This window comes from Taudactylus pleione, unplaced genomic scaffold, assembly GCF_031769625.1.
Source record: "Taudactylus pleione unplaced genomic scaffold, aTauple2 ptg000507l, whole genome shotgun sequence".
NCBI classification, from domain to species: domain Eukaryota; kingdom Metazoa; phylum Chordata; class Amphibia; order Anura; family Myobatrachidae; genus Taudactylus; species Taudactylus pleione.
In genome coordinates, this window is record NW_028284909.1 from 2,853,311 (window position 1) to 2,879,823 (window position 26,513).

The window sequence follows — 26,513 nt, forward strand, 5'->3', positions numbered from 1 at the left end:
TAACACTGACTGACTGGAAAAGAGGTTCTGTCTGGGAGTCTTGGAAGCCATTTTAAAATATGGAAGGCATGCTTCAAAATGGATGCCTCCTATTGCCTCTAAAGTGCTATCTGCAAAAGGCGGTCACACCCTCCCTTCCCTTTGGTAGTCAGCCCCTGGGTTTTGACTGTAAATGGACGGAAGAGATGCAAATGATGTGACCTGTACTTTCATTAAAAACAGCCATAATCATAATTTTGTGGCAAGGTAGAGAAGCCTTAGTCTCGTTTTAAATTTTCACCTTCAACCCACTGGGAATCGGTGGCTTACAAAAGTCGCCACTTCGTAAATAAAGCCCCCCATCTCTAACATCTATTTACAATCAGGAAATGCTATTACCCCGTTGGATGGAGTGTATCGTGGCTGTTATTCCAGTCACATGTGACAGCAATAAAGGGACACTACCATCAAAAATGTGAAAAATATCCTTCCCTGGGTCTCAATGTCTTCTTATTTTACAGTGTGCTTCAGAACAATAAGGGGTAAATTTACTAAAGTTAGAATTTTTAGAAGTGGAGATGTTGCCCATAGCAACCAATCAGATTCTAGTTAACATGTAACTAGCACCTTCTAGAAGATATCTAGAATATAATTGGTTGCTATGGGTAACATCTCCACTTCTAAAATCTCTCACTTTAGTAAATTTACCCCTAAGGGTATCTTCTAGAACAGGGGTGGGCAATAAACGGCCCTCCAGCTGTTGCTGAACTACAAATCCCAGCATGCCTTGCAACAGTTTTAGCAGGACCAAATAGTAAAATTGTGGCAGGGCATGCTGGGATGTGTAGTTCTACAACAGCTGGGGGGGCGCTTATTGCCCACACCTGTTCTAGAAGGTGCTAGTTAAATGTTAAGTAGGATCTGATTGGTTGCTATGGACAACATCTCCACTTCTAAAAACTCTCACTTTAGTAAATATACCCCTAGGTGTCAGTATTATCACTAATTAGCTGATAGCAGCCTGAGTGAATGGAGCTAGACATATCATCAGATGAGACGTGACTGCTGGGCAAGACTCTTGTAGAGAAGATTTATAGCAGAGGTTCTCAAACTCCGTCATTAAAGTCCACTTTTAAGGTTATCTGTGCTTGAGCACAGGTGACTTAAATAGTAACTCAGTCAATCTGATTGAACCATCTGGACTCAAGCACGGATATCCTTAAAACCTGGACTGTAATGGCAGAGTTTACGAACCTCTGATTTATGGCGCTTTGCTCCTTTTAGTGTTAGTGGAAAGCGTATAGATTTGTGGGCCGAGATAATGTCTGTGGGATGGGGGTTTACAAACTTTTGCAGCGTCTCTCATATTTTCTATGAGATATTTAACCATATATTGCATTAATTGTAAAAAAATATATTTTTGAAACAATGCATTTATTTCACGTGGACCATAAAAATATAAAAATAACAAAGCTTAGGGTTATAAGCAATACTGTTGCTTATGATCCACACCATGCCATAGTGGAATAGAAGTGAAACATAAAAACATGCCTCAGAATTGGTTTGTTACCCACAGGCATGTGTGAAATTAAAGTAGGGGAATGCACAACTTTATGAGCTAGTGTGGGGGCTTGCTGAGTATTTTTCTTCTAAAAAACAAAATAAAACCGCCAAAAAACAAAAACAGCAGGTGATTTTTAAACATCTTCTGAAGAAGTACAGATCGGGCATCACCCTATATTTTGATTGGGGCAACTTTACACCTTTACGGCATATTTTAGACAAAAAAGTACATATTTAGGAGGTGCACTTGTACCAATGTAATAAAAAATATTGACATGTACAATAGTCTCACGTGTAATAAATACACTCCTAAAGCCAGTACATAAATAAGGCCTTAAGGAGCAGTACTTTAGCACAAAGAACGTGTCTGCACCTATATACAGTATGCATAAGGCAGATTAATCGCCCAATTCGTTCTTAGAACTGCATTAAAGGGGCAGCATTTATGCTTTGTGAGACGTCTACTGTTAGCAAACCACCACAAGGACGTAGACGTTTGATTTATGTAAAACAACTGACAGAATGATGCTAATTTATTGTAGAAAGTACAAAACACATGTGATAAGTTCTTAATGATAGTGTCCCTTTAAATGTAATGTCATCTACACTGATGTATCAGGTCACTCGCAGCACAAATAGGTCTAGATTATAATAAAAAACTAAATGAGGGCACTCCACAGGGACCGTGACAAACTCCCTTCTGCACATAAAAATCATTCCTAGCTAATAATAATTATAGAGACTCGGAAGGATTAAGAAGTGCAGAATAATCTGATTGAGATACATGATTCACGTTGGAATAAAGAAAAAAAAACATGATGCTTGGCCATCACAAGTATATCCCAGATAAACACAAATCTATCTATCAAATCACACAGTTTGAGGGGTTTTTTTTACTAACAAAGTTCATAGGTGCAAATATGTAGTAAAACTATGGCAACCACTCAGCAATTAGGTTTTATCTGGCTAGTGCAGGTCAGACAATGGAAGCAACTGTCTGATTGGTTGCTATTAATACCAGATATTCACAATGGAAAGCTTACAATTAAAAAGAGTGAATGTGAGGGAGAAGTATGTGTTTTATTGTGTGGGCAGAACAGCAAAGTGATAGGAGAGAGTAGAGGGGGGCAAGAGAAATAAGAAATCTTGGCCTGGAAGACATTTAACTTTTATGTAGAATTTTAAATAGTTCCCAATTAGTTTTTAAATACTTCTCCATTACGATTATCTGGCCTTAATAAATGTTTGTATGTGGCCGTTGTCACCGCAGAGTGTCTGGTTATATTATATTTCGTACTTATATTACTGTAACAACCTCTATGAGCGGTATTCATTTAGCCCCGATATTGTTTCGGGTGCGAAAAACAGGGATTTTTCACCGATAATCCAATTTTTTCCCCACCCTATCCTAATTGGATACCGCTCATAGAGGTTGTTACAGTAATCCGCCCGAAAACACATTGGTCCCTGAACTTATCATGAATCCTATGTGTTTTCGCCATTGCGCTGGTGAAAAAACTGCACTTATCAGGGATAATTTTTCGGGTACTGAAAAAAAATCCCCGATAAGTGCCGGCGTCGGCCCGGACTTGGGGACTAATTGGATAGCCCCGGGGGATCCATTAGCGCCTGTACGATGTTCGGGGTTAATTGGATACTGCCCTATGTGTTCTTTGTTTGTGTTTTCTTGGTCATGGAATGGCCTTACTTTTGCTAGTTAGATAGGTCACATCCACAGCAAGAGGTACAATTAGTTAAATTTAGCGCCAGAAAAAAAAAAAAAGTCCATTCATCAAACTCCCTAACGTCGCCTTTAAGGAGCCGTATAAGTGCCCAGACATCTTACCATATAAACAGGTCCCTTCTGTGTATTATCGGCATATTAAGGTAACAAATGTAGGGTGTCCACTATCACCCTTAAAAGGACTACTAAAAGCAAATACAAGTTAGTTGATACTAGAACTATAGCAGCATATAGTGCAACACAAATATATATGTAAACGATTCAGGAGCTTATTAGAACTGGATATATTGGAGATATAGTTTTCAGCATGGAGGAAGTTGTTTTTCCTATGCACAGCAGACTTCCTGCCTTTAAATCTAATAAGGGAAAACACAGACAGCAGGTCCTGCTTTATATGTATGATTAATAACAGAGAGCACGTACAGCTGCATAGCAAATATAAATACAATGTCATACATCGCATGTTCTTTCAGCATACGGGAACATTTACATACCACATATATTTGTGAGTGTTACAACATGCATTATTACATTGGACTAACTTGCATTTAGGTTTAGTAGCCCTTTACAGTTACAGATTCAATTAAATGGCTTCCACAATGATTATATTCTCAAGGAGGCCAGTCTGGCCAGTAAGAGGCATAAACCTTATCTGGACAGGCGTCAGTCCTGTCCCTTCATCAGGCATCCAGTCAGCTAAGTGCTTTGTGTTTTCATTTGTACACAGCAATACACACACATGCTAACACATACTCAGCGTTCGTTCAACACGCCTGCATTAAGCAGCATGACCAAGTACCATGTAAACAAAGATACTGCGTCCCCTGGCGATTCAAGAGCCCTATACACCCCAGAACAGCCTCACAGCTAGACTATATCCTGGGGACACAGCTAATAGCGGCTTTGTGCATTGTTTAACCAGTTCTTAGTGAATATCGATGAACTTGGGATTCCAGCGACATTAGGGATGTTAACTCACAGCATGGTTGCAAGTTTCATTAAATTACAAGCAGCGAAGCATTGTACTGTGTTAGCCATTGATAAAAGCTGGAAAAAAAGTGATTTTTCTTTATGGGCTAATGAATGGATTTTAGTTGCAAGCTTTCAAGACATCTTCGGTCTTTTCAATGCAAACACTGAAGACTTGTGGCTATAGCAGCCTCGGATGGTTATTGTATTATACACAAAACTATGTCTCCCTTCCCCAATGCTATCTGAAAAAAACGTCAATGGCCAAGGATCAGAGAGGAAGGGAGACGGACACGGAGGGGGATGTATAAAGGGGGAATGTGTATTTACAGGTAATGACTATAGTCCTCAGTCATACACATAGGTTTAGGTCCAGTGTTGCCTGCAAAGTGAAATGTACACAGCTGTATAAAATATATCTAATAACTGACTGGTACATCTGCCAAGTGATATTCATATCAGTATTTTCTCACCTTGTTGTCACAACGGTCTGTGATAGATAGTACAACCACTTTCAGTATATGTTAGTGCATGGTTACCCTGACTAAGGTTTTAGCGCTCGGTGTGAAGTCCATTACTGGGACACGTTGTACGGGGAGTAGGGTGAACACAACACATGGTACTGTACATGTGACCAGGAAGTCAGTATTGCCTGGAATAAGTCGCCAGCCTAGGATGTCAGCAACACTTTATACCCTTACACAGGGCAGCAGCACAGACACCTCAACTCACTTACACCACACGCCAATACATATCTGCCAGGAAATCAGCACTGCCTGATACAGTACAACTGCCTCACATATCTGCACTCTCCAGTATGAGATTCTACCTGGCACAATGTAACAACCTAGAACATCAACACTACCATGTACAATACACCTGAAGAGGATGCCCTGCCTGACATAATACAACTAAACAGGACATTATCATTGCCAGGTACAATACACCTGCATATGCCTTCCACACTGCTTGTCTAGGAAGTTCACACTGCCCAGCATAACAAACCTCTACATGGCTTCTACACTGCCCAGCATAACACACCTGTCTATATGGCTTCCATACTGCCCAGCATAACACACCAGTCCATGGCTTCCATACTGCCCAGCATAACACACCTGTCCGTAGCTTCCACACTGTCCAGCATAAGACACCCGTCCATGAGTTACACCTTGCCCAGCATAACACACCTGTCCATGGCTTCTACACTGCCCAGCATAGCACACCACTCCATGGCTTCTACACTGCCCAGCATAACACACCTGTCCATGGCTTCCATACTGCCCAGCATAACACACCTGTCCATGGCTTCCATACTGCCCAGCATAACACACCTGTCCATGGCTTCTATACTGCCCAGCATAACACACCTGTCCATGGCTTCCATACTGCCCAGCATAACACACCTGTCCATGGCTTCCATACTGCCCAGCATAACACACCTGTCCATGGCTTCCATACTGCCCAGCATAACACACCTGTCCATGGCTTCCATACTGCCCAGCATAACACACCTGTCCATATGGCTTCCATACTGCCCAGCATAACACACCTGTACATGGCTTCTACACTGCCCAGCATAACACACCTGTCCATGGCTTCCATACTGCCCAGCATAACACACCTGTCCATGGCTTCCATACTGCCCAGCATAACACACCTGTCCATATGGCTTCCATACTGCCCAGCATAACACACCTGTCCATGGCTTCTACACTGCCCAGCATAACACACCTGTCCATGGCTTCTACACTGCCCAGCATAGCACACCAGTCCATGGCTTCTACACTGCCCAGCATAACACACCTGTCCATGGCTTCCATACTGCCCAGCATAACACACCTGTCCATGGCTTCCATACTGCCCAGCATAACACACCTGTCCATATGGCTTCCATACTGCCCAGCATAACACACCTGTCCATGGCTTCTACACTGCCCAGCATAACACACCTGTCCATGGCTTCTACACTGCCCAGCATAGCACACCAGTCCATGGCTTCTACACTGCCCAGCATAACACACCTGTCCATGGCTTCCATACTGCCCAGCATAACACACCTGTCCATGGCTTCCATACTGCCCAGCATAACACACCTGTCCATATGGCTTCCATACTGCCCAGCATAACACACCTGTCCATGGCTTCTACACTGCCCAGCATAACACACCTGTCCATGGCTTCTACACTGCCCAGCATAGCACACCAGTCCATGGCTTCTACACTGCCCAGCATAACACACCTGTCCATGGCTTCCATACTGCCCAGCATAACACACCTGTCCATGGCTTCCATACTGCCCAGCATAACACACCTGTCCATATGGCTTCCATACTGCCCAGCATAACACACCTGTCCATATGGCTTCCATACTGCCCAGCATAACACACCTGTCCATGGCTTCTACACTGCCCAGCATAACACACCTGCCCATGACTTCTACACTGCCCAGCATAACACACCTGTCCATATGGCTTCCATACTGCCCAGCATAACACACCTGTCCATGGCTTCCATACTGACCAGCATAACACACCTGTCCATGGCTTCCATATTGCCCAGCATAACACACCTGTCCATGACTTCTACACTGCCCAGCATAACACACCTGTCCATATGGCTTCCATACTGCCCAGCATAACACACCTGTCCATGGCTTCCATACTGCCCAGCATAACACACCTGTCCATGGCTTCCATACTGCCCAGCATAACACACCTGTCCATGGCTTCCATACTGCCCAGCATAACACACCTGTCCATGGTTTCTACACTGCCCAGCATAACACACCTGTCCATGACTTCTACACTGCCCAGCATAACACACCTGTCCATGACATCTATACTGCCCAGCATAACACAACACCTGTCCATGGCTTCTACACTGCCCAGCATAACACACCAGTCCATGACTTCTACACTGCCCAGCATAACACACCTGTCCATATGGCTTCCATACTGCCCAGCATAACACACCTGTCCATGGCTTCCATACTGCCCAGCATAACACACATGTCCGTGGCTTCCACACTGCCCAGCATAACACACCCGTCCATGACATCTATACTGCCCAGCATAACACACTTGTCCATGGCTTCCATACTGCCCAGCATAACACACCTGTCCATGGCTTCTACACTGCCCAGCCTAACACACCTGTCCATGGCTTCTACACTGCCCAGCATAACACACCTGTCCATGACCTCTACACTGCCCAGCATAACACACCTGTCCATGGCTTCCATACTGCCCAGCATAGCACACCTGTCCGTGGCTTCCATACTGCCCAGCATAACACACCTGTCCGTGGCTTCCACACTGCCCAGCATAACACACCCGTCCATGAGTTACATCTTGCCCAGCCTAGCACACCTCTCCATGAGTTACACCCTGCTCAGCATAACACACCTGTCCACGAGTTACACCCTGTCCAGCATAACACACCTGTCCACGAGTTATACCCTGCCCAGCATAACACACCTGTCCACGAGTTATACCCTGCCCAGTATAACACACCTGTCCACGAGTTACACCCTGCCCAGCATAACACACCTGTCCACGAGTTACACCCTGCCCAGCATAACACACCTGTCCACGAGTTACACACTGCCCAGGATAACACACATGTCCACGAGTTACACCCTGCCCATCTTAACACACCTGTCCACGAATTACACCCTGCCCAGCATAACACACCTGTCCACGAGTTACACCCTGTCCAGCATAACACACCTGTTCACGAGTTACACCCTGCCCAGTATAACACACCTGTCCACGAGTTACACCCTGCCCAGCATAACACACCTGTCCACGAGTTACACCCTGCCCAGCATAACACACCTGTCCACGAGTTACACACTGCCCAGCATAACACACCTGTCCACGAGTTACACCCTGCCCGGCATAACACACCTGTCCACGAGTTACACCCTGCCCAGCATAACACACCTGTCCACGAGTTACACACTGCCCAGCATAACGCACCTGTCCACGAGTTACACACTGCCCAGCATAACACACCTGTCCACGAGTTACACCCTGCCCGGCATAACACACCTGTCCACGAGTTACACCCTTCCTAGCACATATGTAAGAGTATATACTGAAAGTGGTAAGTGGTATGAGATATTATTTATGAATCAGTCTATGTGTATATCTAATTTTATGATCAATCAGTTGTGGCATAAACACAGAACTAATGTATATACCAATGACATTGTCCTGAAAATGATATATCTATAATAAAATAACTGTGACACGATCACTCAGGTATACAGTATAGGGCTGATATTTATACAACAATCATTTCTGGTATTCTACGTTATTGAATCAAACAAGTGATGTCATCAGTATAATCACCACTTCAATATTCAGAAAAGCTATATATTCTACAGGTAATATACCACCTTGTGTAGATTATAAACGGGTGGGTGGCTGATGTACCAGGTCAGTTCACAAAGCATGATATAGAAAATCTGACTCTGAATGGTGTTTTAAACACATGCTGGATTTTAAAAGGAAAGGATACAAATTGTACAGGCTTTTATCCATCAAAGTGTTCATATGATGCTATGGACAATCTCTTTGGGCTGCAGTTTGCAGTAGACCCACAATATAAAAGTCAGAAGGAATAGATCACTGTATGGGTAGTTTAGAGGAAAGTAGCAGAGAAATAAATAGGAGCATAATGTCATTACTTCATATTATTATCACACAGCGGAACCAATAAAACTACTTTACACCGCTCAGGAACTTGAGCGGTGGAAAGGACTGTAGTGCTGAAATGAAAGAAGCAGAGGATTCTGGGAATAGACAAGACCAGACCGAGGGAATCAGTGATCTTTGTCCTGCAGGGGCCAATCGCTCTAGGTCAATGTGATGTAGGCCGATGCTTTCTCCTTCAGTTGTCTCAGGCACAAGTGACAGCTCCAGCTCCCTGCAACAAGAGAATCCAGGTCATAGGACGCTTTCGGGCCACAGCCATTATGAAGTCCTGTGCCCCTAAGTTGCAAGTAGGGGTTGTGATATAACTAGCTGCTACTTAATTAGCAGGCTGAATTGTCAGGGATATTGGCTGAGCTCACAAAATGGCTGCCTCCACTGCACATAAACGACTTTTACGCTTTACATGGAAAAATAAAACACCTTTGTGACATTTCTGTCTATGGGTTCAAAACAAAAGACTCCCCATGATGCAATTTTCATCCATACACAGAGTGGAACATCTGCAGGAATCCATTGCAGCAAACAGGGTTGGGTATTTTCTTATAATCATCTTGTACAGTTTATATAAAAGCTTAGGTATACGTCCAGCTTGATATTCTGCTCAGCCAGTGGTTCCCAAACTGGGTCCTCAAGGCACCCTAACAGTCCAGGTTTTATGGATATCCATGCTTGACCACAGGTGACTTAATTAGTATCTCATTTCATTTAACCACCTGTCCTTTAACCATGGAACTGTTGGGGAGCCTTGAGGACCACGTTTGGGAACCTCTGTGCTAAGCGCCTCAGGAATAACTGGATATATTTTGTCCTCTGTTTTCTGCCCGTCTTTGTTCTGTACTGTGAGTTATATCACAGTTCTGACTGATATAGAATAAACCTACCAAAACACACCAACATGCACCTACACGTATTAACCCGTAAAGTAGTGGAACAGTTTGGGAAAAGAAAACAGACTGACAGAGTAACGTGTACATATTTATACAGAAATATAACGATTGCTGCTGGGATAGCGTGGAAAATCTTTTTTCTCTGTAAGGTTAATGGACTGGCTGTAAAAAGCCGAACAGCGGTCTTAAAATGTGACATTCTAAAGAGATATTAGTTCAGTGCTTTTATAAAAAAAAATAAAAAATTTATCCACAGTCCAGAGATTTCTTTGTAGTTAAGATTTTATGAATTACAGTTCCCCAGAGAAGCTATCCCTGAGTGTTAAGTGTCCATATGGACTTCTCTGCTCGAATTTCTTCTTGGGTACTCACTTACCTCTTATTGGTTTTTATAGTCTACACAACCTGTTCTGTTTAAGATGTCTTTCTGCTTTTCCTCTTTTTTTTCTGTGCTATGGCTAAATTGAGACTTACAATTCTGAATATTTGGCTTCCCTTTCACCCTCCCAAGAACTGCAGTTGCCTTGAGATGGACATTCAAGAATCTGTTGTAAAAACTTTTTGCCTGTCCTGGATTGATTTTTCCACATCGTGGAGCAAGTTGGCCACAACTACACTTTCATTGCGTGCACTGACTTAAATATGTATATAAGCATATGGAGAGCTCTGTGCACTGCGCCTGAGGGTGCGCTTGAGATGGAGAAAGGGGACACCAGAATATTGGTGCACACAAAGCAAAGGATTAAAGACCTAAGTAATCAATGCAGACAGCGCTCACCTAGGAAAGATGAGATGGGGCGGTGTTCAGAGATATGAAATATAAAGTAAGATAAATACAGCATTGTAGAGATTTGTTTATGTACAATTTATGATGGTGTCATTAGTTACATGCCTAAGATATAGGAATCTGGGAAACATGTATATATGTAAAAGAAGTATTCTAGGACATTTTAGATTATGCAGCATTATATTATGCAGGCTGAAGTATCCACTTTATTAGAGAAGAATGGATCAAATGCAAAGCTACCGCCAGCCTCAATCACTCCATGTTTCCATCCATCTACTCCATGTGTCCCCCCATCTAATCCAAGTGTCATCCCGTCCACTCCATGTGTCTAGCCGCCTACTCCTTGTGCTCTCCTGTCTACTCCATGTGTCCAGCTGCCTACTCCTTGTGCTCTCCTGTCTACTCCATGTGTCCAGCTGCCTTACTCCTTGTGCTCTCCTGTCTACTCCATGTGTCCAGCTGCCTACTCCTTGTGCTCTCCTGTCTACTCCATGTGTCCAGCTGCCTACTCCTTGTGCTCTCCTGTCTACTCCATGTGTCCAGCTGCCTACTTCTTGTGCTCTCCTGTCTACTCCATGTGTCCAGCTGCCTACTCCTTGTGCTCTCCTGTCTACTCCATGTGTCCAGCTGCCTACTCCTTGTGCTCTCCTGTCTAATCCATGTGTCCAGCCGCCTACTACTTGTGTTCTCCCGTCTACTCCATGTGTCCAGCCGCCTACTCCTTGTTGTCTCCCGTCTACTCCATGTTTCCAGCCGCCTACTCCTTGTGTTCTCCCATCTACTCCATGTGTCCAGCCGCCTACTCCTTGTGCTCTCCCGTCTACTCCGTGTGTCCAGCCGCCTACTACTTGTGCTCTCCCATCTACTCCATGTGTCCAGCCGCCTACTACTTGTGCTCTCCTGCCTACATGTGCTCTCCCGTCTACTCCATGTGTCCAGCCGCCTACTCCTTGTGCTCTCCTTTCTATTCCATGTGTCCAGCCACCTACTACTTGTGCTCTCCATGTGTCCTCCCATCTACTCATCCTGCTCTTCCATCTACTCCATGTCCCCCCCATCTAATCCAAGTGTCATCCCATCCACTCCATGTTTCCAGCCTCCTACTCCTCTTGCTCTCGGTCTACTCTATGTGTACAGCCGCCCACTCCTTGTGCTCTCCCGTTTACTCCATGTGTCCAGCTGCCTATTCCTTGTGCTCTCCCATCTACTCCATGTGTCCAGCCGCCTATTCCTTGTGCTGTCCAGTCCACTCCATGTGTCCAGCCGCCTACTCCTTGTGCTCTACCGTCCACTCCATGTGTCCAGCCGCCTACTCCTTGTGCTCTCCCGTCTACTCCATGTTTCCTCCCATCTACTTCATGTGTCCTCTCTCTACTCCATGTGTCCTCCTGTCTCTTCATAGTGGTGCCTGAGTGTCTAGTTTTAGGGTAATACTCAGCCATTCCTTGCACTGACTCCATAATTAATGAAATTTTCCATCTGATCACTTGCACGGGAAACATCACTCACCTTCTGGAGGCTCAGACATTGGGGGGCTCAGGCAATACATGTGATACCCCCGGTCACAGTCATCGCAGAACAGCAGCTGGTCCTGTGGCAGGAGAACGGTTATTCAATTTTCATCCATAAGTTACAACATGTCACAGACAACCAGGGACCCCATAGTAGAAATCATGATGACATAGATCATATCTATCTATATTTTTGTAAGTACAATATCACAATGTGCCGTTATTCTCACACATCAATAACAAGTGAAAGTAAGAACATTCATCACCTCCATTTTTCATACAGTGGTTGTCCCATCACCGTACACCTCAAATTCTGTGTCCATGAAACTTCATAATCACGCACTACAGCCCATACATATTGGCTATACTTATCCCCTTATTAACAGGTTTACTCTGTAGCTACGTGACTACACATGTTAGTATATCTGCTTTGTGCTGCTTAAATGACATTAACTTTTTTATTTGTTATGGCACCAGAGTCAATTTCATATTGGCTTTTATTCATGACAGATAGGACTACGGTATCTCTTGGCAGCGTTTGTACGTAAACCATCGTAAGCAGAGTAGCGTACTCACATCGTTTTCTGATGTGCCACAGAGAATACAGGACTTGCATTCGATGCACTGCCAGCGGTAGGTCCGAACGGCGGCTGTCATATTGACAGTGAACTGTAGACACGAGGGGTGACCTGTAGAAACAAGGGGTCTTAGCAACAGGACAGGAACATAAAACAACCAATAGCCGACTGTGTCATACTCCCAGCACCACATATCTTTATACTAAAAATAGACGAATGGCTTCTTACTCACTAGGGGACTGATACTGAACATAAGTCGCCCGTATGTGCTCCTGCATTGTGTGCATGGAAATATATTTGTCCGCACACATCCTGCCCCCTAACAGTACGCTTGGTTAACTACTTGCCATCATCATCAGTGCAGGACTGTGCCATCCTATACTTGGTGCAAATGATATGCCTAGAAACGGTATGCGACCGATTCCCCTAGAAACAGGCGTATCTAATGCTTCCACCCAATTACAGCCCAGTTACGTCTCCCTCAGTTGTAAGTGGTAATGTCATCGCCTGTGCAAAAATGCGCAGGGAAAGCATCGCAAACAGGCGTTAGTTCAACTGTATATCAGGCCGTGTGTTCATTACTGCAGCACTGTAGCATGGTTCTGGTGCTTGGTTTGGGGGAAAAGCATTCTCTCCCAGTGGTATCTAGACAATCAGGGACATATGTAGTCCTAATCTGAGGCAGGGAGACAGGAAACCTAGAGAGATGTACTGAAATAATTCAATAAACCCAATTGCTAATGGTAATAACAGGTTTGGGATAGACAACAGTAAACCATGAAAAAGCAATATGATCAGCATAGATTTACCAATGTGACTTTAATTCAATGTTTCCATGTCACAGTAACAATTGTTCAGCTATTCTATAGGATCGTCCCTTTAAATGTACAAAACGCTTTAAACAAACGTATGCTGTTGGATTAGCGAGGTAGTCCCATTGATTGAAATGTATGAATGTAAAAGTATTGTGACCCTTTTTATATAATAAATAGAGCGCTGAGGGGTGAATAATATTGATTTGTACGCAAACCCCAGATTTCAAAAAGAATATTAACATTTATTCTAAACACGTTATTTGAGTATCCTAAAACTCCTCCCCTGTAATTTACCAGAGCGGCCGCAGTCAGCGCAGGAAATTAGGTCCTCTGGACACCCCGTCTTCTTGGCGCCTCCTAGACAGAAATCGCAATAACCATTGGCAATGACCGAGCCGTCAGGAGCTTTCTTAACTGGAAAACAGTAAATAGATTGTGCGCTTCATCATGAATAACAGAGATGGACCCTAGGGACAACTGCCCAAACCTGCCCAGCATCCCATTGCATCCATTATTCCCCATCCCACTGAATACAAATGTCTACTGAAGAACACAAAACCCTATTTCCTTGGCAGAGGTACCACTGTCCATACAACATGTATCTAATAGCAGCTATGGCACAATTTGCACCTAGTTCCACCTCATTAGATCAGAGAATGATAATGAAATTAACTCCAAAACATCTATACATACACTAGATCCTATACATACATTAGATCCCAGCACAAAGTATTTTTATATCACCCTACTGGTCTGGATGTTTGATGTACTTTGCGCTAGATAATGAGATACTTGTCAATTATACAGACACCACTTGAAACAGGGACACTACATACCAGTCATTCGCTTATCAAGGGTAAGTAGCGAGCGTGGGCTGCTGACCTAAGTTCTGCTACCCCTCACCCAAATGCTGTCTTCCCATGACATTTAGGATGAGTGCCGATAATCCTATTGTTGCCCCTCTAACTTTAAGAGCCCTGCCATGCCTGCCAGCTGTTTAAGAACATTATGAAAGAGGTGGGTAGCATGCAAGCAAAGGTGGGAGGGAATGTAGGGGAAGCGGGGTTGTGGGGGTGGGGGAATATTTGAAAGCTGCAGTGGAGGAGCTCATCCCTTGTGCCAAACAGTGCCACCCGTATGCAAGATAACAGAATGACTGGTGGGCGGAATCCATGCTACATCCATATAATTAGCAAGTACCACTAATGATGTGAGTTACACTGTTGGCAGGCTGTGTCTCCTAGCTAAGGTCCATGTGGGTAAATGTCACTGTGTGGAGACCAGCTTTATCTTCTACATTTAATTGCTGGGCCGATAGTCCTGGCTGTGTGCATTTCTGGCCCCTGATGAACTACAGGTACAATAATTGCCATGCTGATGGTGCTGTGACAACCTGGATGTGTAGAACACCAAATAAGTTTTGCAGATGATTACATGAAACTAATTACAGATAAGTCGTGGTACTAAAGCTGATTGTGCAGCGCAGCTGATCAGGCTGGTGCTACATACAGAGAGTAATAATGCAATAATGACACCAACACCCTTGGTACAATAGAGGTCAGTGGAAATAAAAGCTGTCGTTCTTTGTCCAGCAGAGGCCACAAGCTGTATCCTCACCTGTATGTCGTGGCTGCATTTCCGGCACCCAGTTCAGCTCTTTGTAGAAGTCTGGGGAGGAGAAAGGCTGAAGTCAGAACTGTGGGGGAATATTACATCTGTTACAGAGAGAGGCACAGAGGGGGTTAAGTGGGAGGTGTGATTATTTTAGGGAAGCTGGTAGGGAGGGGGAATTGTCATCACCCAAACTGATAACCTACCCCTGTCACTCCACTGTTTCCATAGCAACTGTCTGCATCCGAGGGACCGCCAAAAAACATGCACCGTGGATTTAATATATCTCTCCCTGATTTATTGTTTCAATTAGAGAAACAGACATAGAAATGGGGGATGGAAAACAATGTGCCTGTACAGAGACGGGAATAGTCTCCTTAATACTACACAAAGTTCTTCAAAACGGCTCTGCAAAGCCCCATAATACACAGTACACCCTGTGCCCACTATTCACAGTATCCTGCCCAGGCCTGGATCTGCCCCCCCCAATACAAATGCCATGTACAAATGTCAGCAATGTATGAATAATAAATTAATAGTAGTGATCTTAGATTTCTGCAGAGCTGAGAGATGACCAAGATAGAAGAGAGAAACCATAAGTAAGTGTGAATATTGGCTTTTTTGTTGTTGTTGTTCAGTTGCCTCTCCAGGGATCCAATCATGTTAGATAACCCCAGCCCCCGCTACGGCTCCGGAAGAGGAGCGGCATTGTTAAAAAGTTATGTTAACATTTAGGAACACAATGGCAGGAAGTAGTGCATAAGAAGGCACAGTATGGAGACTGAACTGTCCCCTTAATACACAGCGTTCTATAGGCATTACATTGCTCTCCTCATACAGAGGCTGATTCTGAGTTGGGAGCAAATCCAAATGAAAAAAACAAGTAACATTGAAATAAAGAGACGGAGAGAGATAAAGTACCAACCGATCAGCACCTAACTGTCAGGTTACAGCTGTATTTGAAAAATTACAAAAGCAAATTGGATGGTACTCTGGGCCTGATTCAGACCCGCTCGCGTGCGCACTGCGCGTGCGTGAGCGCGGTGTGCGCACTGCGCATGCGTGAGCCCCGTAGCGAGTGAATTTTCACTTGCTGCGGGACTCACTACAAGACGGGGCGCTTGTCGATTGTGATTGACAGCTCGCCCCGTTTTGTAGGCATGCAGGGGGGTTGGCTGGACAAACGGAGGCGTTCCTGAAGGAACGCCTGCCGTTTGTGGGCGGCCCTACTGACATCACCAGTGATGTCAGTAGTGAACTTCCTGCTCTATTAGTGTCCTATAGAGGATGAACTGTCCTCCAAATGCACAGTGTTCCATAGAAGCTGAACTGTCCTCCAAATGCACAGTGTCCTATAGAGGTTGAAGTGTCCTACTAATGCACAGTGTCCTATAGAGGATGAACTGTCCTCCAAATGCACAGTGTTCCATAGAAGCTGAACTGTCCTCCAAATGCACAGTGTCCTATAGAGGTTGAAGTGTCCTACTAATGCACAGTGTCCTATAGAGGTTGAAGTGTCCTACTAATGCACAGTGTCCTATAGAGGTTGAAGTGTCCTACTAATGCACAGTGTCCTATAGAGGTTGAAGTGTATTACTAATGCACAGTGTCCTATAGAGGTTGAAGTGTCCTACTAATGCACAGTGTCCTATAGAGGTTGAAGTGTCCTACTAATGCACAGTGTCCTATAGAGGTTGAAGTGTATTACTAATGCACAGTGTCCTATAGAGGTTGAAGTGTATTACTAATGCACAGTGTCCTATAGAGGTTGAAGTGTCCTACTAATGCACAGTGTCCTATAGAGGTTGAAGTGTCCTACTAATGCACAGTGTCCTATAGAGGTTGAAGTGAATTACTAATGCACAGTGTCCTATAGAGGTTGAAATGTCCTACTAATGCACAGTGTCCTATAGAGGTTGAAGTGTCCTGCTAATGCACAGTGTCCTATAGAGGTTGAAGTGTCCTACTAATGCACAGTGTCCTATAGAGGTTGAAGTGTATTACTAATGCACAGTGTCCTATAGAGGTTGAAGTGTATTACTAATGCACAGTGTCCTATAGAGGTTGAAGTGTCCTGCTAATGCACAGTGTCCTATAGAGGTTGAAGTGTATTACTAATGCACAGTGTCCTATAGAGGTTGAAGTGTATTACTAATGCACAGTGTCCTATAGAGGTTGAAGTGTCCTACTAATGCACAGTGTCCTATAGAGGTTGAAGTGTCCTGCTAATGCACAGTGTCCTATAGAGGTTGAAGTGTCCTACTAATGCACAGTGTCCTATAGAGGGTGAAGTGTCCTGCTAATGCACAGTGTCCTATAGAGGTTGAAGTGTCCTACTAATGCACAGTGTCCTATAGAGGTTGAAGTGTCCTACTAATGCACAGTGTCCTATAGAGGTTGAGGTGTCCTCCTTACTGACCTATGAGCACGAAAAGCGTCAAAATGTGCACTCTGAGCAATGTAATAAAACTTCTCTTACCCTGCATAAATGAGTCCCACTGTGTTCTAGTGACCAGAACTGACCCTCTTCCCCCAATAGACTGTTTAGTTTCAGAGACCCCCTGTGCAGTGCTATACAGACACTGGAACTGCCCCCCTTATAGTGTACTACAGAGACCTGAATAACTACATACACAGTGCTCTACAGACACTGGAACTGTCCTCCGAATACACAGTGTACTACAGAGACCTGAACACCCAAATACACAGTGCTCTACAGACACTGGAACTGCTCCCCTTATAGTGTACTACAGAGACCCGAATAACTACATACACAGTGCTCTACAGACACTGGAACTGACCTCCGAATACACAGTGTACTACAGAGACCTGAACACCCAAATACACAGTGCTCTACAGACACTGGAACTGCTCCCCTTATAGTGTACTACAGAGACCCGAATAACCACCCTCTCCTCCTGCAAATCCTTTACTCTCTCGGTTTACGTGACACTGCCCTCTCCAGGCTTTCCTCCTACCTCTCTGATCGTTCCTTCGCTGTGTCCTCTCATGACTCCTCTTCCCCTCCACTTCCACTAAAGGTAGGAGTTCCCCAAGGTTCTGTTCTTGGACCTCTCCTTTTCTCCCTATATACATCCTCTTTAGGTGAACTCATTAACTCCTTTGACCTCCAATATCATCTCTATGCAGATGATACTCAAATTTACCTTTCCACCCCTGAGCTCACCCCTGAGCTCCTTACCCGTATCTCCAACTGTCTCTCTGCTGTCTCTTCGTGGATGTCCCAGCGCTTTCTTAAACTTAACATGTCTAAGACTGAGCTAATCATCTTCCCACCCTCTTCCACTACATCACTTTCCACAATTTCATTATCTATTGATGGCACAACTATCTCCTCTAGCCCCAAAGTGCGCTGTCTTGGAGTTATCCTAGACTCCTCCCTCTCCTTTAAACCGCACATTCAGCACCTCTCGCAGTCCTGCCGTTTTCACCTAAAAAATATCTCCAGGATTAGACCCTTCCTCACCCAGGATGCCACTAAAACCCTCATCCACTCACTGGTCATATCCAGATTGGACTACTGTAACCTTCTCCTAGCTGGCCTCCCAGTCTCTCATCTCTCTCCACTACAATCTGTTCTCAATGCTGCTGCTCGGCTCATCTTTCTCTCCAGATGTTCTACATCTGCTTCCCCTCTCCTTCAAGCCCTACACTGGCTCCCCTTCCCCTTCAGATGCCAATTCAAGGTTCTTACATTCGCCTACAAAGCCCTCACCAAATCCTCTCCCGCATACATTTGAGACCTTCTCTCCCTTCACACTCCCGCCCGCCCACTTCGCTCAACTAATGCATGCCACCTCTCTTGCCAACTGATTACTTCCTCCCACTCCCGCATCCGAGATTTTGCCCGTGCTGCTCCCTACCTTTGGAATGCTCTACCTCTCCCTATCAGACTCTCCACCTCTCTACAAATCTTCAAACGGGCTCTCAAGACCCACTACTTCATCAAGGCCTTCCAGCTCTCATCCTAACCCACCTCATGCTCTTTCCTTCCAATCTTCCCCTTCTGTGTCACGCCTGTCTGTCTGCCCCTCCCCTTAGAATGTAAGCTCTCATGAGCAGGGACCTCTTCCCTCATGTGCTTCTCTTTACATTTTCTTCTACTCTCTACTCCCCATTAGGGCACCTAACACGGGACCGCCAACTCCCGGCAGCTTATTGTGAGTGCTTTAATCACTATTTCAGCAATGTATATAAGTTGTGTCCTTGTCCTGCACTGTAATGTACTGTAAGTTACTTGTTTCTTGTTCACCTATTAGTTCTATGTACTATGTAAGGCGCCGCGGAACACTTGTGGCGCCATATAAATTAAGAATAATAATAATAATAATAATAATAACTACATACACAGTGCTCTACAGACACTGGAACTGACCTCCGAATACACAGTGTACTACAGAGACCTGAACAACCCAATACACAGTACTTTACAGACACTGGAACTGCCCCCCTTATAGTGTACTACAGAGACCTGAATAACTACATACACAGTGCTCTACAGACACTGGAACTGTCCTCCAAATACACAGTGTACTACAGAACCCTGAACACCCACATACACAGTGCTCTACAGACACTGAAACTGTCTCCCACATATACAGTGTACTGCAGAGACCTGAACACCCACATACACAGTACTCTACAGACACTGGAACTGTCCTCCTAATACACTGTGTACTGCAGAGACCTGAACACCCACATACACAGTACTCTACAGACACTGGAACTGTCTCCCACATATACAGTGTACTGCAGAGACCTGAACACCGAAGTACACAGTGCTCTACAGACACTGGAACTGTCCCCCTAATACACTGTGTACTGCAGAGACCTGGACACCCACATACACAGTACTCTACAGACACTGGAACGGTCTCCCACATATACAGTGTACTGGAGAGACCTGAACACCGAAGTACACAGTGCTCTACAGACAGTGGAACTTTCCCCCTAATACAGAGCGTACTAGAGACCTGAACACCCAAATACACAGTGCTCTACAGAGAGTGGAACTTTCCCCCTAATACAGAGCGTACTAGAGACCTGAACACCCACATGCACAGTGACTACAGACAGTGGAACCTTCCCCCTACTACACTGTGTACTGCAGAGACCTAAACACACACATACACAGTGACCATAGACACTGGAGCTGTCACCCCATGAATTATAGAGACTGATACAATTTTCCTCTGGCTCCTAATATAGAAGAAACCTGTGCTACTTACGTTTGTGGTTATTTTTCCTGTGAAAAGGGATAAGATATCTCTCTGCATTCTCTTCACCCTCCTCTTCAGCCAGGTGGGTATGGGTGTAGTGGTAGCTGAGGCCAGGACGATTCTTGTATCTCTTCCCACAGACTACAGAGGAAATATTGGTACAGAAACCACTTAAACATTATAGATATATACACAACCCAGGTCCAGTACAGACACTACTACAGCATGACATGTATACACTCAGCCAAGGTCCAGTACATACACTACTACACTATGATATGTATACACACCGCCCAGGTCCAATACAGACACTACTACACTATGACATGTATACACTCAGCCAAGGTCCAGTACAGACACTACTACACCATGACATGTATACACTCAGCCAAGGTCCAGTACATACACTACTACACTATGATATGTATACACACCGCCCAGGTCCAATACAGACACTACTACACTATGACATGTATACACTCAGCCAAGGTCCAGTACAGACACTACTACACCATGACATGTATACACTCAGCCAAGGTCCAGTACAGACACTACTACACTATGATATGTATACACCGCCCAGGTCCAATACAGACACTACTACACTATGACATGTATACACTCAGCCCAGGACCAGTACAGACACTACTACACTATGACATGTATACACTCAACCCAGATACAGTACGGACACTACTACATCATGACATGTATACACACAGACCAGGTGCAGTACAGACACTACTACACCGTTACATGTATAAACACAGCCCAAGGTTCAGTACAGACACTTCTACACTATGACATGTATACACACAGCCCAGGTACAGTACAGACACTACTACACCATGACATGCATACACTCAGCCCAGGTCCAGTACAGACACTACTACACTATGACATGTATACACTCAGCCCAGGTACAGTACAGACACTACTACACCATGACATGTATACACTCAGCCCAGGTCCAGTACAGACACTACTACACCATGTCATGTATACACACAGCCAAGGTCCAGTACAGACACTACTACACTATGACATGTATACACTCAACCCAGATACAGTACGGACACTACTACATCATGACATGTATACACACAGACCAGGTGCAGTACAGACACTACTACACCGTTACATGTATAAACACAGCCCAAGGTTCAGTACAGACACTTCTACACTATGACATGTATACACTCAGCCAAGGTCCAGTACAGACACTACTACACCATGACATGTATACACTCAGCCAAGGTCCAGTACATACACTACTACACTATGATATGTATACACACCGCCCAGGTCCAATACAGACACTACTACACTATGACATGTATACACTCAGCCAAGGTCCAGTACAGACACTACTACACCATGACATGTATACACTCAGCCAAGGTCCAGTACAGACACTACTACACTATGACATGTATACACTCAGCCCAGGTACAGTACATACATTATTACACAATAATACAGACATAAGCAGGTTTAGTACAACACCATGCCAAGTATGCAAACATCCCAGATAAGGAAGATACTGTACACCACTACAGATATAATATAATTAATAAAATACATACACCAGGGCCAGGATAGATACTACTGCTCTGACCTTTTGTATATTAATTACAAATAATTTCAAAGTATCAACTTATATATAACAAATGTGTACACATCGAAGTTGTCTCTATACATTTCTATGTATTAATACATGCGACTGCTCCCATACAGCTGGCTGTACAATATGAAATATTAGGGTGCCACTTACTGTCACACACATAGGGTTTGTCTCGGTCTTCTAAGGTTGAAGGATCCTGTCTCTTTTTCATGCCACCGATTCCACAGGCCTAAGGAAGATAAATAGTTATTATTGTCCCATCGAGCCCTTCCCTTATTCCTCCCTCACCTGTACAGTTCAACTCATTATAATGGGTCCAAAACAACTGCTGACTCCAACCAACACTGATTGGGCTCTTTTATACATCGGTCAGTTGGACAATTATCTTATCTGACCACGTGTACGGTCATTGTCTGATTGCAATTACCACTATTCCCATTTACCATCCAAAAGATTGGGCCAATATATTCTGCAATCGCAGTCAAATAGGTCTAAAACAATGACTGCATAAATGGTGCCCCGTGGAATCCACCAGAATATTGACACCTTCTGGACCCACCACCCACTTTTAATTCCTCCCATGTACCTCCTTTCTGATCGTTAATCTCATACCCCATGTCTTCCAAGTCACTTCATCTTATATTTCAACCCCTCAATCCAAGTACCTTTTCTTGGTCTCACTCTTCCCACAACCTCTAGTTCCTCGTCCTGTTTCTCTGTCATTACTATAACTGAGTTGCCCACCTTTCCTTTTGCTCTGTTCTTCCGTTTTGGGGTGTCATCCTCCAGGTCTTCACCCTCCAGTTCGTGAGGGACATCTCCCACCTGTGTCTTCTGGAAACATGGGAACCAAACTTAAAATTTCCCTTCCCCAAAATTCACTGTACATGTCCTTAGATGGAGAAAGATTCATGTTGGACAAGTGGATGGAAGAAGAACCAAGATGGATGACAGTTTAGATGCAGAATACTGATATGACATGACACAAGTAGCTTGAAATGGCCGTTCCAAACTTATATGAGTCACTAGTAGATTCCTACATGAGTTTGGCCATGAAAATGATTTTTCTTGGATTCAGCACAACTGGAACACGTAAATTGAAAGTCAGAATTTGGGTGGTATGAGTGGAAGGGTAGAGATGGACACCAGCTAAAGGGTTTTGTTGTTGAATACATGGATAGATAGGGATCAATACAATTGCAGGTGATACTGGCAAGGTCCACAAGTAAGTGTGTACATATGCCACACAGACCCAAAATCAAGGGTTTTTGTATGCACCCTTATGGGGCTGTGGACAAAAGTCTGCAAAATCAGGGAGCAATGGGGGCAGTTTCATGTGCAATTGCTACAGCAAATCACGGGCACCACCTGCAATTTAATCGATAGAAAAACATTTAATGATGGGACATTCAAGATCAGTTAATTAAACAGGTGGAAGGATCTACATTAGAAATGCACTCTGGCTTATTTTAGTCTAATAGGGTCTATGTTAGGAGATTATTGCAGAAGACCTACTGAATAATGATCAACACATTCCTCTCACCTGACAGTCACTGACTATCTCTTCCTCTTTCAGTTCCAATTTCTTGTCCACAGTTTCCGCACACAATAAGGCTTCTAAGACGGGCCCCTCTGGCAAACTACTCTCCTTCTTCATAGGAACCTCATAGTCTGAGACAAGAAACATGATTGAGTCCAAAACTGAGAAGGGTTGAGGGAGATGTCATTGGGGATAAAAGTATCCTCAACACGAAAACTTTGGCACATACTGCGAAAGAGGGCTGGCCTCAACGCATTCCATTCTCTATATTTGCCCTCTATGGGTAATACTGATTTTTAAGATGGCATGGCTACCTATTCCTTCAATCTCTTGTGGTGGGGGAGGGGGGGGGAGGGGGAGCTGTTACTTTAGTCCACCATTTGCTGAACAGGTATAACCTTACATTCCCTGACCTATGTGGAGGCATCTGATAAATTTGAGTTTATACGCCCATTCCATATATGCATGTTTACAAGCTCAGCATCACATCAGTCATGTACGACTGCTCACTCAGCCTTTATCTCCTCACAAGGTCATTTCTACACTTTACGTCTTTTTGCGCGATACTTTAGACCAGGGGTGGGGAAACTTTTTTCTGTCGAGGGCCATTTTGATATATATAACATTATTTGCGGGCCCGGTGCAGGCCACGCCCTCTCTATGTGACGTGACACAAAGGTGGGGCCACAATCGCTGGTGATTACAGCAATGCCCGAGGCATCCTGAGGATGCTACGGGGAGCTGTAAGGGCAGCGGTGTGACCGTCTGACGCATCCTAAGGACGCCCCAGGTGGCACTGCTGCAAAGATTCTGGCTGCAGAGGGCCATTCTAGGCACCCTGCTAGCCAGATGAGGCTAGCAGAAAAAACCTCCGAGGGTCAAACAATGGTTCTGCGGGCCTTATACGGCCCCCGGGCATGAGGTTCCCCATCCATGCTTTAGACCATTCTAACATATCCACTGGTATGACTAAGTGGCTTTCCTATTTTCCTTCCCTAACTATTTTCATATTGGTTCGGGCCCTAGCATCTTCCCGTAAAATGTTATCAGCCAGCATTTCTAATGAACCTTTCTTAATATATTCCATAACATCTATTTATCAATTCCAGATGGGTCTTTCCACCACACATTTGCTCCAAATGTGACAAAGAAGATGAACTTTATCATTGTTTGTGGAAATGCCCTGTGATTAGATACTTTTGGCACACTGCTCGGACGTATGCTGAACATTTGATCAATTATATCCCGTTCACCCCTGAATAGGCAGCCTTAGGGATTTTACCCCAAGGTCAACCTGTGACAAAGTGCTGCAAGGCACTATTGTTGGCCATTAGTGCAGCTAGTTCGCTTATTGTAAAATCTCTTGATTCTACGGACATGATAAATATTTTGTATTCTGCTGCCATTAGCTTCAATAAAAAAAAATATTTAAAATAAATAAATGTATCCTCAATGTAGCAGTATGGAAGTACCCCAAATAATTGTAGGGGACTACTTCAAACAAACAAGTTTCATCAAGTCCAGGTGATCCACCAAACTAGATATAAAGCACTGGTTGATTGGAGGTGATCAGTATGGATGTAGGTCTTTTTGGCTGGAGGTCAAAGTACGCCAGTCTTCTCCAAGAAAATGGACCAAAACTCTAAATAAGTACATAAGTGATTGTAAGGTATGGACATTGTCTAATAAGCCAATACATAATTAAGACATGTGGACAGTGGCAAACGTAGGATTTCTAAAGGACGATTTCCAAATGCTTGATTTTAGGAGTGGCCAGTCTATGAAGAGGGCATAATTAGCACTTATCCAGCTTTAATATTATGGTCATACAAAGTGTTTTGAGTGTATTTCCAGCATATACAGGACCAGCGATCACAGTAAGCCATTAGATGCGGCAGTAGGGTCATCCTGCCTGAGCTGAATGTTTTTATTTCAGATGTAGGCACCATTCCAGAGCATGGGAGCCTGGGGGAGCAGCAGAAGAACCTAGCACTGCCCTGGACATATATGTACATATTGGTTTCGTTATGCACTGGATAGTGTATTATTACACAGTATTAATAATTAACCCTATTGAGGGTCTATAGCAGTGCACCCCTAACAGTGCATGTTTTCCAGATCACCTAGTTGATGCACAGGTGTATTTATTACTGGCTGACACATGTTAAAAGATTCACAGGTGGGGCTAATTATTTCATTTGTGATACTGAGAAGAACATGCAGCACTAGTAATAATATGAGATATGGTAAGAACTTACCTTTGTTATGTCTATTTCTACAAAGTCCATATGGTTCCACAGGATACCTTGGGGTATAGGTGATGACGTCAGGCATCGGGCACCATAGAGTTAAGTTTTCAGCCTCCCAGGATGCACTAGGGTCCCCCTCCTATACCCCGCCCCCGAGCCAAGGCATCTCAGTTACGTACCAAGCCATAGGCCGGAGGAGGAGAAGGAAGAGAGAGAACAAAGATCTGGACACACACAAGAATCACATTCTCACCAGAGGGAGATGGGAAAAAACTGGTGACCAGAGTAAAGCCAATCTGCAGCACAGGTGCGACAGGGCAGGAGTCCTGTGGAACCCTATGGACTTTGTAGAAATAGAGATAACAAAGGTAAGTTCTTACCATATCTCATATTTTCTACATCAGGGTCCATAGGGTATCCACAGGATACCTTGGGGATGTCCCAAAGCAGTATCCTTTAAGGGTGGGGACGCTCCTGTGCTGAAAGGTGAATCCGCCGCCCAAAGGAAGCATCCTGAGAGGCAAAGGTGTCAAACGCGTAATACCTCACAAAGGTATGGACAGAGGACCATGTGGCAACCTTGCAGATTTGGACTGCAGAGGCACCACGTCGAGCTGCCCACGAAGGACCCACAGACCTAGTGGAATGAGCCCTCACAGAGGATGGAACCGGAAAGGCCTTCATGAAGATAAGCT

General features: G+C 44.4%; 2 protein-coding genes and 1 pseudogene across 5 annotated transcripts in view; all 3 read right to left on the reverse strand.

Annotated features, from left to right (window-relative positions):
- Nucleotides 1-861: 861 nt before the first annotated feature.
- LOC148501683 (uncharacterized) lies at nucleotides 862-6,574 on the reverse strand. The gene is given in 4 exon segments (XM_088450173.1): nucleotides 862-5,766; nucleotides 5,987-6,130; nucleotides 6,169-6,348; nucleotides 6,387-6,574. Coding segments are annotated over 4 exon segments (978 nt in total). The 3' UTR covers nucleotides 862-5,300.
- A 117-nt stretch (nucleotides 6,575-6,691) lies between these two features.
- Nucleotides 6,692-7,723, reverse strand: LOC148501684 (uncharacterized; annotated as a pseudogene).
- A 482-nt stretch (nucleotides 7,724-8,205) lies between these two features.
- The window catches only part of DPF1 (double PHD fingers 1), an 87,741-nt gene continuing 69,433 nt past the window's right edge, over nucleotides 8,206-26,513 (reverse strand). For all 4 annotated transcript variants that reach the window (XM_088450108.1, XM_088450106.1, XM_088450107.1 and 1 more), the window contains exons 4-12: nucleotides 23,573-23,700; nucleotides 22,774-22,863; nucleotides 22,180-22,258; nucleotides 20,415-20,546; nucleotides 15,172-15,222; nucleotides 13,849-13,968; nucleotides 12,738-12,850; nucleotides 12,160-12,241; nucleotides 8,206-9,187 (exon numbers count right to left, since the gene is read on the reverse strand). In XM_088450108.1, coding sequence (XP_088306234.1) covers nucleotides 9,117-9,187; nucleotides 12,160-12,241; nucleotides 12,738-12,850; nucleotides 13,849-13,968; nucleotides 15,172-15,222; nucleotides 20,415-20,546; nucleotides 22,180-22,258; nucleotides 22,774-22,863; nucleotides 23,573-23,700 — 866 coding nt within the window. In that variant the 3' untranslated portion in view covers nucleotides 8,206-9,116. The remainder of the gene's footprint in view (nucleotides 9,188-12,159; nucleotides 12,242-12,737; nucleotides 12,851-13,848; nucleotides 13,969-15,171; nucleotides 15,223-20,414; nucleotides 20,547-22,179; nucleotides 22,259-22,773; nucleotides 22,864-23,572; nucleotides 23,701-26,513) is intronic.